The 15904-nt window shown below is 40.7% G+C and overlaps 1 protein-coding gene across 6 annotated transcripts in view; it reads left to right on the plus strand.

The window, feature by feature from the left end:
* The window catches only part of LIFR (LIF receptor subunit alpha), a 90202-nt gene that overhangs the window by 47308 nt on the left and 26990 nt on the right, over positions 1-15904 (plus strand). For all 6 annotated transcript variants that reach the window (XM_085528794.1, XM_015848485.3, XM_085528795.1 and 3 more), the window contains 5 exons: positions 7747-7897; positions 8625-8745; positions 10798-10946; positions 13126-13289; positions 15601-15775. In XM_085528794.1, coding sequence (XP_085384920.1) covers positions 7816-7897; positions 8625-8745; positions 10798-10946; positions 13126-13289; positions 15601-15775 — 691 coding nt within the window. In that variant the 5' untranslated portion in view covers positions 7747-7815. The remainder of the gene's footprint in view (positions 1-7746; positions 7898-8624; positions 8746-10797; positions 10947-13125; positions 13290-15600; positions 15776-15904) is intronic.

Here is a 15904-nt window from a genome sequence, read left to right on the forward strand (position 1 = left end):
GAAGCTAAATTTCTCATTGGCTAATAGTGTCCCTTAACCTTCACCCCTCCACTTTGTTCTTTGTTCAAATGATTAGGTGTTTTCCATCTGTACCTCTGTGGAAGAAGAATCTGTGCTTGTTAATTTGAGCTGACTTCCTAAGGAAGTCAGGCATATCTGATAATGCTTTGGCTGTCCTCTTACCCCTGCCATAAACTTTGAACATGCTTCCCAGGTTCAGTTCACTCAGAACAGGGAGGTGAGGTTTCAGAATACTATGTGCGGTGTCCTTGAAGCTTTAAGAAACTGTGCAGATAGATGCAGAGACCCCACTAAGGAAGTGACTGCAGCATGAAGTCAGCCTTCACTCTGCTGCAATCCAGGCCTTTCTAGTATGCATCCTCTGATGTCTAATAAGGTTTAGCATGTAAGTTTAAATCCATGATAATATTTTCCTAATATGTAATAGCAATAAATCCTGCCCATGCTTGCAGATATCCCAAAAGCATTTAATCTATTTTTGGTAATATTAGGGTTCACTGTGTTCCTCAGAAGAATTTGTTTTCTTTTGTTACCATCTGGAGAGCAGAGCTGTGTTCCTAGTAGCGATGAACGTTCTTGTAGTTAACCATGTACTAGGTAGTAATTGATACAAACAGACTCCTCCAAATTCAGGACTTAAACACCTGATTTTTGTTTGGACATGACTTTGTTCTTCTCGCAGTCTTGTGTTTGGAGCATCAGATGCAACATGTGTGTGTGTGTGTGGGGGGGGGGTGCCTCTCTTGGTGTGTGTGCTGAGCAAGGTGTGGCAGATAACTGGAGGTCTAGAAGTTCCTGAGTTAGTCTACAAATTAATTGAAAGCAGGAATTATTCAATGAGAACACAAGGCAAAGTGCACAGGATACATACTTAGCTTGAAAATCCCCCAAATACCATCTAATGTGTTCTGCTTAAGTTGTGGTAAAAATGAGCCATAGATTCCTACAGCATCTCTTTACTTTATTTTGGCCTTTCAGTACACTGCTGATGTATCATTGCTCTTTTCTGTTTCCAGCCTGCTTGTCCCAGAAGGAATATTCTTCTCAGTGCTATCTGTAAGCCACACAGTTTAACCTTGCGTGTGAGCCTTATTTTTTCATAACAAAGGGTCTTGTACTTCCCATTTCAAGACTGTATCCATTGCTATGATCAAGCCATCTGACATCTATTTCACCTGTGTATTTTCATTTCTTTTTAAAGGCATATCTTCAGGGTATCAGGTCTTGTACATATATCTGTGATGTGATGTCAAAGAATTACTAACTGCTTTCCTGAAATCAGCCTTGGACTGTGGTACTTGTTCGTGGCTTTCTTAATCAAATGTCTTCAATGCATCCTCATCTGTGTCCTTACACAGAATGTCTGCATCACTTTCCTCACATCAGGAAATCCTTTTCAGAGAGTTTTTTCTCATCTCCTTTCCAGGTGGGGATGCTTTATCATGCTCATTTTCTGCTTTGAAGTATCCACCAGCGCTCTCAATCTGCAGCTCCCTTGGTTGTATTTCCATTGTTCAGGAATGAGGAACTGGTAACAGTGAGGAGTGAGTGCAGCTGCTGTGTTGTCCTTGAGAATCTGAGCCAGGTGAAATGGCTGTCTCCAGCAGTCTTTATAAAATCTCTGGCTATTTAGACAGTGGTGGTGACCAGCAGCTTTCAAAGTGAGTTTGTGAAAGCACTGATCATTGAGCTGAGCTGGTGAGTTGCATCCTGACATCCTCCTCCACCTTGCAGAGCAGGAGCATCCTGGAGTGGCTTCCCAGCACTTCTGAGATGCTGCTGCTGTTCAGCAGCCAGAGGAAGTGGTAAGGAGGGAGTTTTTCACTCACGCTTGGCAGAAACAACAGCACACCAAAATATGCCTGAGAGGACAAATTATATGGCCCTGTGCCCTCCTGCGCATTAGTTGTGTAATATCTTAATACTCCTTGCTTATTTTTCTTCTGCTTCAGATTAGGAGGCTAAATTGGTGTAGATAGGCAACTTGAATTATTTCATCAGCTTTCCCAAAGAAAGCTAGCGAATTCTTAAGTTAATTCCTCAGAACTGGGGAAAGCCAGATTCCCAGATGGGCTTCAGCTTTCATTTATAAACAATTTTTAGTGATTCATGTCCTGCAAATCTTCTATAACAGGGAATGTTGCCACGTTATAAAACAGAAAGGGAAAGCCTGCATTCAGATTGTTAAAGAGAGATTTTTGTCTCAAGTCTGGGAATTTTTTTAAGGAGGTAGAAGAATGTACGATATTGAAAAATAGCCCAAACTTCTCAAATGAATCTTATTAATTCCACTTCTCCTTTTTATATTACTCAGCTATCTCTAGAGTCAAAGACTGAAGGCTTTGGGGTCAGCAAAGCTGTTTTAAAGAAAGCCACTTCATCCTCTGTTTTTGTCTTCATTGTCTTTACTGTCAGCTGCACTGGCAATTTGCTTTATTTCCCAGAAATGTGTACTTCTGGCATGGATTTTAGATAGGGGAATTTTTTCAGAGTTTTCTGTTGGCGGTATTAGGATGTGGATGTGTAACTTGATCTGTGCTTGCGGATATAGGAGCATTGTCTCTCACTTTGGAGATTAAATTAATGTCTTTGGAAAAAAAAAATTCAAAGCCAAGTAAAATGAATGCACTCCACCTGCTAAGCAGAATATTTTTTTCCACTAGCAGTAAGGCTTTGATCTTGGCACCTTCATTTCTGCCTGGAGACATTTGAGATGATGGGTATTCATTGTCTCTGGAAATACAGCCTGACATCAGTCTCTACAATTTATCTATCTATCTATTTATTTATTTATTTATTTATTTATTTATTTGTGCTATCCTATGCATTCATTTTCCTCAAGAGCATTTATTGTTCCGGTTTTTGGTAAATTATTTTGATGATAACTTTAATGATGGAAAAAACCCAACAAAATAGAGATAATTTATTGATGTACAGATTTATTACATTGATCACGTTTATTATGTATGATCTCATCTACTACTCTACACTTATATTTTCTGTGAGCCTTCTGGGTAGGTTCATTTTTTAACCTTTCCTTTTATGTACCTGCATATGTATCACAAAAATGGGAACAAAAAGTGTGACCACTGAACCTCAATTCATCAATTATTAAACCAGATCTGCAGCGTTGCGATTGGCATATCAGACTGCCAGCAGGAAGCAGGCCAGAAAGGCTTTTTGATATTTTTTTTTCAGTCAGTTTTGTTTGTTTGTGTTCAAAGTGGTTTCTAAGCACTTGACAATGAAATACATTCTGAGACCAGAAAAAAATACGTTGTTTTTTTTTCCCTTTATAATTTCTTTATAGAACTTTGAAGAAGTCTTATACTTAGGAACTAAGCTGTTGCAGCTGACTAAGAAATACTTTCTTTTATTTTAAAAAGAATCAAGCAAATGATCAGCTATATTTTAAAATATTAGACAGAAGCAGTAAAACCCAGAAATACACAGTAAAAAACACATTTAGCATGAGGGATTGCAGCTATCTCGTGTTTTCCCTTTTGCATGGTTAAGGCTCGTGAGGCTGGGAATGTGTCAGAGTGTCACTGTCAGACTTTTGGTGCTCTGCTTGTTTTCTGAGCTTGTGATGGTACCCTTAACCTTTACAGCTGACAAGATTTTGAAGGAAAGATGTCCACAGATATTTTCCCAGACACATATTGTTGAACTGGAAGTATCATCTCCTCTTTGTAGTCTGTCTGATCTGCCAGTGGGTATATTGCATGCCTCACAATGTCCTTAGAAGTCCACAGTTAGCATTAATTTGTTTGTTGGCTGTCTTGAGGTTGCTTCCCCAGTGTGTGTGCACGCATATCCTTAATTTTGTTTTAAATAGGGGCCATCATCCACTGACTTCAGTGATTAAGAATCTGAATCTATTTGTCCATCTTTAGCTTATCTGTATTAAAAATGAACTAAAATGACTTCTTTCTGGCTATGGGAACCAGTTCCACACCACCGAGCCCTCAGCAGAAGTCAGAACATCCCCTTGTACTGTAGCTCTCAACAGAATTATTTTGGAATCTTATTGTTAGCAATTGATCTTAAACATGGGCAGTTTATATGCCAAAATCTTTGCTGCTGGTATGGCACAAATTTGCATGGAGGTGTCTTTTAAATACATGCATGGTGTTCTTTGTGAGCATAGAATTATGGCAGGCTTTTTTCTTATTTTAAAATTGGATGAGTGAAAGACCTTTACAAGAAAGTTCATTAAGAATAATTCTGCTGTGCAAGTCTACTCATGCTAAGTCAGGAGGTTTGCAGCCCATTGGAGGATGAGGATGAAGTCTGAAGTGCTAGACAAACAGCTACGTGGCAGCTATATACAGCAGTATCCGGGGCTGGATCATGAACTGCAATTGAGTCAACATGGTCTGAACACTGAGAGAAAAGCAAATATGTCATGGCCTGTGTAAACACACACTACTCAGAGGTTTGCCTTAGGAAAGTTCTTTCATTGTGCTTGGTAATGTTCAAGGCTTTAGGGGACAGAAATACTTTTGAATCTGAGTACAGCAGGTTTGGTCCACACAGATATATTCCAGGGATTATCACAGATCTAGAAATGGGGACTGGCAAATAGTGAAAGAAACTGAGTTTTTAAGGGAGGAACTAGTGGAGACCTGATTCCAGTTGTCTTCTGTGTAGAAGGTTGCTGTAAGTCAGATGATAAATTCAGCTTTGTCTTCTGGAGGAAGAACAGAATAGTGTCCTTGAAATGGAGCAAGAGATAGTTGTGCTGCAGTTGGGAAAAATCAACAGTGGTGCCAGTGAAGTGACATGAAGGGAGATGGGACTGTCATGGGATGTCCTGTTGCCGATGGATTTTAATATTGACATTATGAAAGGTTTAGCTGCAGTTGTTCTTTCCAGTGAAGAGACTGGGTCTACCCCCTCATTTCTTTTCAAAAAGATGCAGACCTAAAGCTGAAAGATGCTTCGCAGCAGCTGCTCCTGTTCCACTTCAGCATAAGGTTTTGACTTCCCCTAACAGCATTGATGCCTCTTGTCCTAAATTTGTATCTCTTATTCTTATGTTGCCCTATGCCATAACAGTGTATCTACTTAGAGGTGTAACAGCTTTTCCTTACTCTGCCCAGTAAGGGGAAATTTCTGTATCTCATTAGCCTGGAACAGGTGAAGGGCAGCTTTCCCCCAAAGAAAAAGTACTTTCTATTTTAAAATTACTTCATTTATTTTGTAACTTTGTAATTAAAACAAGCCTATTGATGGGGATCTTTTCTCCTGACAAATGGCATTCAATTATTGGATGTGAACCCTTGATTTGGCAGCCTTTCAGCAAGCTTGAAAATGTATATGAGAAGATGGGAGCCAGGGAATCTACACTTCTTGGGAAAGACTGTGGTTTACAAGCTAATTCTCATGCTTTGCATGGAAGCACATAACTTTCCTTTGGTGCCTATCTGATTCTAAAACAGAAACTAAAACTGCTTGATTTAAGAGAAGTTGGTTTTACTCAGACTTCTTGGAATTCAGTGTTAAAATTTTAAAGCATCCACACAGCATCCAAAGTACATATTATAAGAAAGCAGAAAAGTGTGTTTTTTGAACTACACACAGGCACGTGTAACTGCTGACTACCTCAGAAACCTGGCATGACCAAACAGGTTCTGCACAGTCACATAGAGCTGTGTGTTTAGAAAGTGAGTTCTTCAGGGTCTAATTAACTTCACAGTGCACAGTAGTTTTCTCTGCTTCAGGTGCTATTGGTTTTTTCCTTTATTATTTTTTTGTGTGTGTGTGTGTGTGTGTTTGTGTGTGTGTTCTGTCCCTGGTTTCTGCAAGCTAGCCAGATGCTGTCAACTAATTTTGATGTAAAACTTGAAGTTTTGATTATGGACTTTACTGCAAACCTGAAATGGCCCTATAAGAAATACTGTGAGTACTTGCAAACAGTCAGTTGTAATTCACATGTGCTTATTGTGTGTAAGTCAGTTGTTTTGTTAGTGTTAACTCCTGGGTCTGTCAGAGCAGTCTTCAGATTCCTGATGAAGTGAGAGGTTTGTGAAAGAGTTTAAACCTGGAGCTTACATCATAGCTTTCCATGAGTAATGTGGGCAAATACGATATGAAGCCCTCAAGGGATGCCAACATGCAGTGGGTGCTTCTGGCACTGACAGCATTATGTTTTAAGTGCTGGCAGGTTCTTAATTAGTCCTTAATATGGATTTGTCTACTTCTGATTTGGCCCTGAACAAGTTGCATGGCATGGTTATTCCAGTTTAAGAATGTATGAAAACAAAAACTTGGGACTCACTTGAGAATATGATGAAAATAGATTACGTTTTAGGGGTGTTTCTTCTCTCCAAATATAACATTGACCTTTATCACAGAATCTCTCTTAGCTCCAGCTCTGCCTGTGCCATTCCCTCAGCCAGTTTGCTGCAGACCAAAAGAAAGCAGTAGCTAATTGTGAAGAGTTCTGCATTATCTGAAGTAATGCTGCTACACTTCTCCTAACATGGTGCACACAGATTGATGGGGAGCAAAGAAGTCTTTGTGGCATTCACAGGTCTCCTGTAAGGGAGACTTGCTTAAATAATAGTAATAAAAGTGTCTGTATTGAAAGATGAAGGAGCATAAATCTAGCTTTGGAACAGACTTCCAGGGTTGGGTGGTCTTCCAGTTCATACTACTTTTGAAAGAGCTGACCTGCAGTGCTAGAAAATTGTTCTGTAGGAGAGAGTGTCTCAGCTGTATTCCTGGGTGAAAATAATCTAGCCCCTTCTCATCTGTGTCACTGTGAAAAAGCCCCCCAGGAAATGAGAATTGTGGTCTCCGGAAAACTAAGGTTTTTGAAGTTTTCAGATGATTTGGGAAACAGTGCTTCAGGGATAGGTTGAGCTTGAGCAAAAGCTTTCCTGCAGTTTTCTTTTTGAAAACTAAAACTGATGTTGTCTGAAGTGTGGGTGGAACTGAATGTGTTCCTCAGTTTTTTATGAACATACCTTTGCAAAACATGCAATCCATTCATCTTCAAAGAAGACATTAAATGTAATATTCTAGATGATTTTTGCCTTAAGGTCAATGTTTATGGCAGCAAGTATCCAGTGACACAGAAGTGGCCATTTTTTTTTCTTTTCTTTTTTTCTTTTTAGATTTATTTTCTTTTGTTTTTGCTCTAGAAATTATTATTTAGCAGCATATTGAACCAGTGATCCTCAGTTAATCAGTTTTGGTTCTCGCATCTCATAGGTTTGAATGGCAAAAATATGAGGAATTATCAGAGTGAAAAGAAAAACAGATAATCAGACAAACTACTCTGCTCTCTTAGACCCTCACCCTAAATGGGGGACATTTGCAATGGTGGTATTCAGGACCTTCTGTAAATGTGACATACAATCTACACTGATAAATACCTGTTCTAGGAGAATGCACTGCCATGTCTGTTCTGTCTGGCATGAGATGGTCCTAAAGGAGATCTTTGTACAGTTGTGTTTTCCATATGTGTGAATCCTGAAGTTATCTATTTTTGAAATAGCTTTCTGAAAAAGTGTGCATCAGGGAGTGTTTGGGACAGTGAAAAAGGTTTGCTTGCCAGTCAGGGAAAAGAAAGTCAGTAACACACCTGGTGGCATCACTGAAAAAGAAAAATAGATGGAACAAAAAGTAGCATTTATGAGGTGATGGCAGCTCTGGGATTTCAAAAGAGTTTCTTTTTATTTTTATTATTATTACTTTTATTTTTTTCAATTTTAGAACTGACCAGCTCCTTAGAAGATGATGTTTGTTCCTACTTGAAGCTGCCATTTGGGAAACAGAAGAAGAATGTGGACGAATCCAAACCTCCGCTGTCTTTTAGCGCTAGCTATTTTATGTTTAACAAGTGTAGTGCAGAGTCGAGAGAGCGGTGAGTATGTTGTTACGTAATTCACTAGTTCACTTTTTTTGTTGTTGTTTCTCTCTACTGACACTGCTTAATTATGGTGCCTTCCTACTTTATGAGCATTCAAAAATTGCCACCACTGTGATCCCACACTATCCTTAAGATAGAAGCATTGCCAGGCCTGGTCTCTCTATTCCAGCAGGTGTTGATATCTTGTTAATCAGTATAAAGCTGGGTTTTAAATTATCCATAATGCAGCTATGATAGCCTGATAGCCTGCATGTGCAGTTGGTGTAGATATCTGCATTGAGGCCATCCTGCTGTCTGTGTCAGCTGTTTGTGACAGTTTCACACATTATCATTAATTGCCCATCTATCATTAATTGTCCTTCATGTGGGACAATGGAGGAAAACCAAAACTCATTAGGTTTATCATCAGTGCTTGCGGTTTCGCCATTGGCCCAAAGCCTGCTTATTAGGCCAGTCTAGGAATGGGTTTTGTGGAGACAGCTGCCCATCTCATGAACAAATATAAATCCAGATTTTCTGTACTTGTGGAAATCCTTCTAGTAGTCTGTGGCTGTCTGTGATCAGGCACACTCAAAAATCTTGCAGTGGTTTTAAAATACTGGCCAGAAATTTGTGCAGTAAATATGTAAACGTAATGCCTACAAGTGAAAATCATAGTATTTGTTTTACAGTTGGTCATTTATGACTGCTATTTGTGACTGTAGTTCTTACATGATTTCAGGTTCACAAGGGGACCCCCAGAATTTAAAATGTGTCACGCACAATTTACATAAAATGGTCTGTACTTGGGATATCTCATCTAAAAGAAGACATGGACAAGCGGAGTTTTGTTACACTACAAAGTAAGTTCCTTACCTACCTGACTGCAAAACGCTAAGCTGTGATTAATGTATAGTTATATCTCAGACTCTGCCCATGAAATTCATAATGCTTTTTTACCTCTAAAAGTCTGCCTGCCGGTTGTCCTCCAGTGGTGCTCTCCACAGTCACTGTTAACTCAGGCAATGGCAGGGTTTCTGATGAAGTTGTTTGGTTTTTTTTTCACACTAACAATTCTCCTGCCAAAATCTCCTCCTTGATCTCTTCAAAGAGCTGGAAGATGCTCTCTTTTACTCAGAGTTCTCTGTGTGTCTGCCTAGACCTTACTCAGAGTTTTCATAAGGGACATCTTCATACCAGGTTCAGTCCAAAAGGAAATAATAGTTGGAAGAAGCAGATCCTGATACTGTGTGCCAACAAGGTAGAATTCATAATCGTCAAGGTTTACACGTGGAAAAACATTAAAAATCTCTTGGTGGTTGTCTTATAACTTATCTAAATTTTAAGCTGTCTGGAGAACAGTTTATCAGAGATAATATAAAAACAAGTCCACAAATTCGGTAGCCTTTCTGAAGTGAATACAAGTTGAAAATTTCAAAAACATGAAGAAAATAAAATCTTCAGAATGTTTTTCACTAAGGAAACTACATGTGCAATTCCCCATGCTGTGGGCCTGCCAAATACTTATCATGTGCTAGGACTGAGTTCAAATCATTTTTGTATCTTGATCCTTCTCCCAGTTCAGACATTTGCGCTCTTTTTTTTCCCTGTTACTTCTGCAGGCAGCCCAAACTTTTCCTTGGGGTCTCAGCGCTTGGCTGCACTTCTTCCACCTACATGCTTGATTTCTTTGTTTAGTTATTATTCCTGCATTGCCAGCTATTATTTCTATACAAAAATTGTGTATATGTGATATTTTGGCCAGAGATCTTGAGTGCAGAGTTCACAAGGTACTGCCCTCGTGACAACAACAACCACGTAGCTGCTTCTGTTCTTCCTTAGCAAAGCAGAGCAGGGTTGGGTCCCCAAAGCAGAGACTGATGGCTGAGCTTCATGCAGACCTCCCATAGGGAAAGAAATTTTGTTTTTCATTTACCCAAACATCCTCTAATGATGTTTCAGTACAGAATAGGAATGGCCTTTCTGAGCACTCAGGTCTCAACTGGCCTTCACTAGTCCAGAATCTTTTGTGTGAATCAGGAAAGTTCAACCCAAGCTCTTGACTCCAACAGATAGGAGTTCCAGTGTCCTGTTCCAGTTCATAAGTGAGTAATAATCTCTCAGCAGGAAGTCTGGCATTGTTCTCATCATTTTCCTTCCTCCTATCACTGCCTCAAGAGGAAGATTTGGATTTTTCCAAACTTTTTTTTTCCTTTCTAGTTGCATATCAATGATTATGAGCAAAGAGACTTGACCCATGCATTGTTGTTTTATGTATGTATCTACGACCTTTAGACAAAGGCCAGATCACATTGTGCTGAGCACTGCACAAACACTGTGTGCAGACTGCATTTCCATCTGGAATCTCAGTAGTTCTCTCCCCTGCACTCTGTTCTTCCCCTGCTAGCTGATTTGTTTTGAGGTGAGGTCACAGGTGGGTGAATGTACTGTTTGCTATCCCACTGGAAATAAATTGAGAGAGATGGCATCAGGAAATGCAAGGAAGAAACTGCTGAGTTGTTTTTTTTTTGTTGCTGTTGTTTTATTATTATTATTATTAAATTTAAATTGTTTTGAAATACTGATTCTTGGCAATTGTAGGTTTTAGAAAGATGTCTCTAAAATTTTTTTCAGTCAGTTTTTCACTTTGAGGTGTTCTCTTAAGAACTGGATGGCCATATTATACAACTAGTGCAGGTCTACCACTGTGACAAAAGTGGCTTGAAGGAAAAGGAGTGTCTATTAATCTGATGCTAACCAAAGCCCCTGCAAGTCCTTCACAGACATATTTGATACAGAGTTCTGTTTGAACGTTTCAGATAATTTGTGTTTTGTTAGTATCCTACATAAATGTCTTAACTTGTTCTAACTTCCCATCAGCTGAAATACCGGATTAATTCTCTCTATCTTTTCAGTGACCACCTTCCAAGGTGCTATAAAACTAAGGAGAAAAGAGTAGAGATTCCAGTCCCAGAGAGCTCCATCACTGTGAAAATAACCACATACAGCATTTCTGGAACAGCCTTTGCTACTAGACGCTTTGAAATTAACAAGAAAGACATCTGTAAGTGTCAGGATTCAGACTTTCATAATATGTATACAATGCTGTAAAGTGTAGATGCTTGCATTTTTTTTTGTCATTGTTCCTGTATATAGAATGTTAATGAGTCCATATGAATCTAGCCATACATAGAGGGTTGTTATTTCTCCTCCCTCAGGGAAAAAACAAAACAAAACAAAAAACCCAGGAACCCCTTATCACAGAGAAATTAAGGGCAGAGTGTGAGGAGGAAACAAAGCCTAATGTTGTTAGCTCCTGCTAATCACTCTGTGTTCTTGTTTTCTTTGCTGCAAATTAGAAAGGATTTGTAGCATATTTACTGGTTTGTGTTCTACCTGGAGCATAAAGTGCATTTGATCAGACTTGACTGGGAGAAGGCAGATTAAAATTCCTAGTGCTTGTTCTCCCTTCTTAAATACTGAACCAATACAGAATTAAGTTGTTTATTCCCATAACTAGGCTATGTTTTAAGATCATTTATATCAAGAGTCACTCATGACAGGCTCATATTTTCTTAATATATGCTGAAGTTGTCCATTCCATTTAAATTTATATGAAACTCAGCAAAGACATCTATGCTTGGCACCTTTGCTTCATCCTATTGGAGTCATAGTTTAACAAAGCACTTTTTCCTACTTCCTTTCTCTGAAAGGTGGAAGAAAGCAAGAAAGCATCTGTAGGTTGAGGCAGTGGTGGCCTACACTAAGTTGCTTCATACCTTGATAACAACACTGTGGCTTCCTTGGCACTGAGGAAATTTCACTGATCTTGGTGTCCAGTGTTCAAAAGGAAATCCCCTTATCTTATTTAATATTTATACCCACCACCTTTCTCCTTAGAGTTTCAAGTACGTGTTCTTCCAGATTCTCTGTAACTGTATTGAAACTATAACAGTCACCCAACACCACTGCCATGTAATCAGCTCCAGTAGTTCTAACCATTGGCATTACGTTGTGTATTTCCAACTCCACCACTTGCTGTCTGTCAGGTTTAATAGCACTGGTTGCTTCCAAGTGTTTCTTACGGAAGCAGAACTTGAACTAGTAGACAGCTAATTTTTTCTTCATCTTGCATCTTCTGGTTCTTCTTCACTTCCAGAAGTAACTTCATTGATCATCCCAGCTTCCCAGCTGTAAGATGAAGATTGAAACTGGCAATCTGCCACAGTTACTCATAATTTAGTCTTTGGTTTTGGCTAGCCTCCATACTCTTTAATGCAGCCAAAATCTGAACTCAATAGCCCTTCTTATCCTTAGCACAGTTTTCTTCTCCATTGAGAGCTGCTAGGCAACGTGAACAAAAGAGAACTGAAAAATATGTGGGGGAATGGACTGGGTTCTCCAGCATCTGTCTGACTCAAGGCAGGAGGGATGCCTTCAGGTTCCTCACAAGACATCCCGGGTAGCATGTTAATCACTCTGAACATGTTGCAAGCTCTCAGAGCCTTGGCCAGGACCCAAGCTGGATAAATCATGCATTTTAAAAACTAGATTTATCCTGCACCAGGCCCAATTCCATCTGAACTTCTATAACCCTTGCCTCTCAGACTCCTGTTTCACCAATATCCATTTGTAGAAGAGATGCTTCTGTTTAATCTCCCTGTCATGTCTCTATCACCATGTCATGCCTTCCCTGTTTCTTGTATCTTAAAATCATATTCCTCATGATCCTCTCCAGAGCCTCATGTGAGCTTCTTCCTTGCTGTGCTTCTGCTCTCCTACCTCTCTGCTCTCACTTTTGTTGAGTCACCCATTTCCTGCTTTTTTCTAAAATCCTCTTCTTTTTTTGGTGGATTTTACATCCTCCTCTCTTCTTGTATGCTTATGTACACTTCAGTTCTATAGCACACTTTATCTTTGTGGCATGGAGTGAAAGTTGTGAAAGATACAATGCCTGCCTGGCTATACATTAGGAAGAATCAGTTCATGATCACTGAATTACAAGTCTGCAAGTAACTGCTACCTGGTGACTCATCAGCACCTGTGCTGTCTTCAGCACTTTTCTGCTCAAGTAATGACAGAGCACATCTTGTTCTAATCACAGAAGCTGAGTTACATGTTTGTATGGCTACTAGCCAGTTCAGAGTAGAAATATGTCTGTTAAACACCTGTAGGGCTGCTGTTGCTGACTAATAATTTGAATGTGTTTGTTGTTGTTTCTTTTCCTTCCCTCTCTTTTCAAGCATTTGTTCCGCTCACTCCACACATACTTAGTTTAACACCTGACTTTTCAACTTTCACATTAACTCTGAAGTGGAGTGATAATGGATCAGCCTTCCCATATGGACTGGATGCCTCTTGGGAGATTGAGGTACTCCGTAAGGAAACAATGGAAGATGTCACACGAGTAAGTCCTTTTTGTCCTTTATGAAAAATAAGCATGCATATTTTGTCTCCAGTATTGTAGGAGGTCTTCTGAATTTATCAGTGGATATCACCAGTGTTCATAAATCCATGGGACCTGATGGGGTGCATCCATGGGTGTGGAGATAGCTGACAGAGGTGACTGCTGAACAGCTCTCTGTCATTGAATGGGGGAGGTGTGTGAAGACTGGATGATAAGCAGTGTCACTCCAGTCTTCAAAAAGAGCAAGAAGGAAGATCCAGGTAATTACAAGCCAGTCAGCCTCACCTCTCTCCCTGGAAAGGTGATGGAACAGCTTGTGCTGGATGCCATCTCCAGACAATTGGAAGAAAAGGAAGTTATCAGGAATAGTCAGCATGGGTTCACCAAGGGGAGGTCATGCTCTACCAACCTGGTAGCCTTCTATGATGTTGTCACTGGCTGGGTGGATGGGGGGAGGGCGGTGGTACCTTGATTTCAGCAAGGCATTTTGTACTGTCTTCCACAACATCCTTATAAAAAAGCTGACGAATTATGGGATAGATCAGTGGACAGTGAGGTGGGTTGAGGACTGGCTGACTGGCAGAGCAGAGAGGGTCATCACTGGTGGTGCAGAGTGTGGCTGGAGACCTGTTACTAGCGGTGTTCCCCAGGGGTTGGTGTTGGGTCTGGTCTTGTTCAGCATCTTCATCAATGAATGTGTGCCCCGGTGGCACAGTCGTGTGCCCCAGTGGAGCAGTGGTAGAAGTGCCGCTTTGCCACACCGGGGCCCGGGTTCGAATCCCCTGTGGTGCAAGTGGTAGAAGTGCCGCTCTGCAGCACAGAGGCTCAAATCCCGGGGGTTGAACTCGATGATCTCTACGGTCCCTTCCAACCCGCGTGAGACTGTGATACTATGATACTATGATGACCTTGGCAAGGGGATAGTGGCCACCCTCAGTAAGTTTGCTGATGATATGAAAATGGGAGGATTGGCTGACATGCCTGAAAGCTGTGCTGCCATTCAGTGAGACATGGATGGGCTGGAGAGCTGGGCAATAAGAAACTGGATAAGATTTAACAAAAGCAAGTGTAGAGTCTTGCACCTAGGGAGGAATAATTGCATGCACCAGTACAGGTTGGGGGATGACCTGCTGGAGAAGAGCTCTGAAGAGAGGGACCTGGGAATCTGGTGGATGACATGTAGGCCATGAGCCAGCAGTGTGCTCTTTTGGCATTCTGGGGTGTATTAAAAAGAGCGTGGCCAGCAGGTCAAGGGAGGTGATCCTCCCCCTCTACTCTGCCCTGGTAACACCTCATCTGGAATACTATGTCCAGTTCTGGGCTCCCCAGTACAAAAAAGACAAGGACCTCTTGGAAAGAGTCCAGCGGAGGGACACAAAGATGGTGAAGATGGAGCATCTGGAGCATCTCCCCTATGAAGAAAGGCTAAATGAGCTGGGTCTGTTTAGCCTTGAGAAAAGAAGACTGAGAAGGGACCTGATCCAAGTCTATAAATATCTGAGTTGGGGGGGGGCAGGCAGAATGGAGAGGCCAGATGCTTTTCAGTAGTGTGTGGAGACAGGACAAGGGGAAATGGCCAGAATCTGCAGCATAGGAAGTTCTGCACGAATGTGAGCAAGGTCTTCTTTACGGTGAGGGTGACGGAGCACTGGAACAGGCTCCCCAGGGGGGTTGTGGAGTCTCCTTCTCTGGAGATATTCAAGACCTGCCTGGACGCCTACCTGTGCGACCTGTTGTAATGAACCTGCTTTGGCACAGGGGTTGGACTCGGTTATCTCTGGAGGTGCCTTCCAACCCCTACGATTCTGTGATTTTTGAGATCACAGTACCCTCTAAATTTAACAAGAGTTTAGAAAACAATTTCCCCAGGTTTTCTAACCTAATTTTTAACTCTATTATGTGGGGTATTTTTGTTGTTGTTTGTTTGTTTTTTAGAAAAGGGGAAAGGATAAAATATGTATTCTAAGGCTAAAATTTACAGGAGATTCATGCTGGAAAAGTTGGAACATGGAGGAGGCCCTACTGTGATATAATATATACCTTTTGAAACATACAGCCTACTCTCCCTCAAATGTCTGCCCTCTGGTATTCCTGGCTGGTGGTTTGCCTGGCTGGCAGGCTGTTTAGCATCTTAGACTCTTGTCCAAGTAAATTCACAAGGCAACTGAAAGTTAAATGAAACAATGTGGCCATCCACTGCGAGTTTATTATTAACCTCACTCATTTTCCCCTTTGGTTGACAGCTGTAAGATTATGTCTTTGCTAACAACCATTCACAAACTCTTCGTTTTTTGTGGGGAAAACTTTGTAGGAATCTTACAATTCAAAACTGACCCATGAGGACGTAATTCATTCTTGGAACTGGAAATCAGATATGCCTTTGGAGTGTACATCGCATTATGTAAGGATTCGCCTTTATATTAATGTAACACAATTTGATGGCCACAAGGATTGGAGTGACTGGAGCCCAGTAGAAGTAATTCCTGGTATGTATGTTGTTAGCACCACGTGGACTTCCATTACTTTATGATATCTAAGGCAAAATCAGAGGAAAAGTGTTATGGTTGTGATGACTCACCACTTTTGGGGGGGTATTTTAAATAGAGAAATATTTA

Source organism: Coturnix japonica, chromosome Z, assembly GCF_054131305.1.
Source record: "Coturnix japonica strain WE chromosome Z, WE-NBRP24, whole genome shotgun sequence".
NCBI classification, from domain to species: Eukaryota; Metazoa; Chordata; class Aves; order Galliformes; family Phasianidae; genus Coturnix; species Coturnix japonica.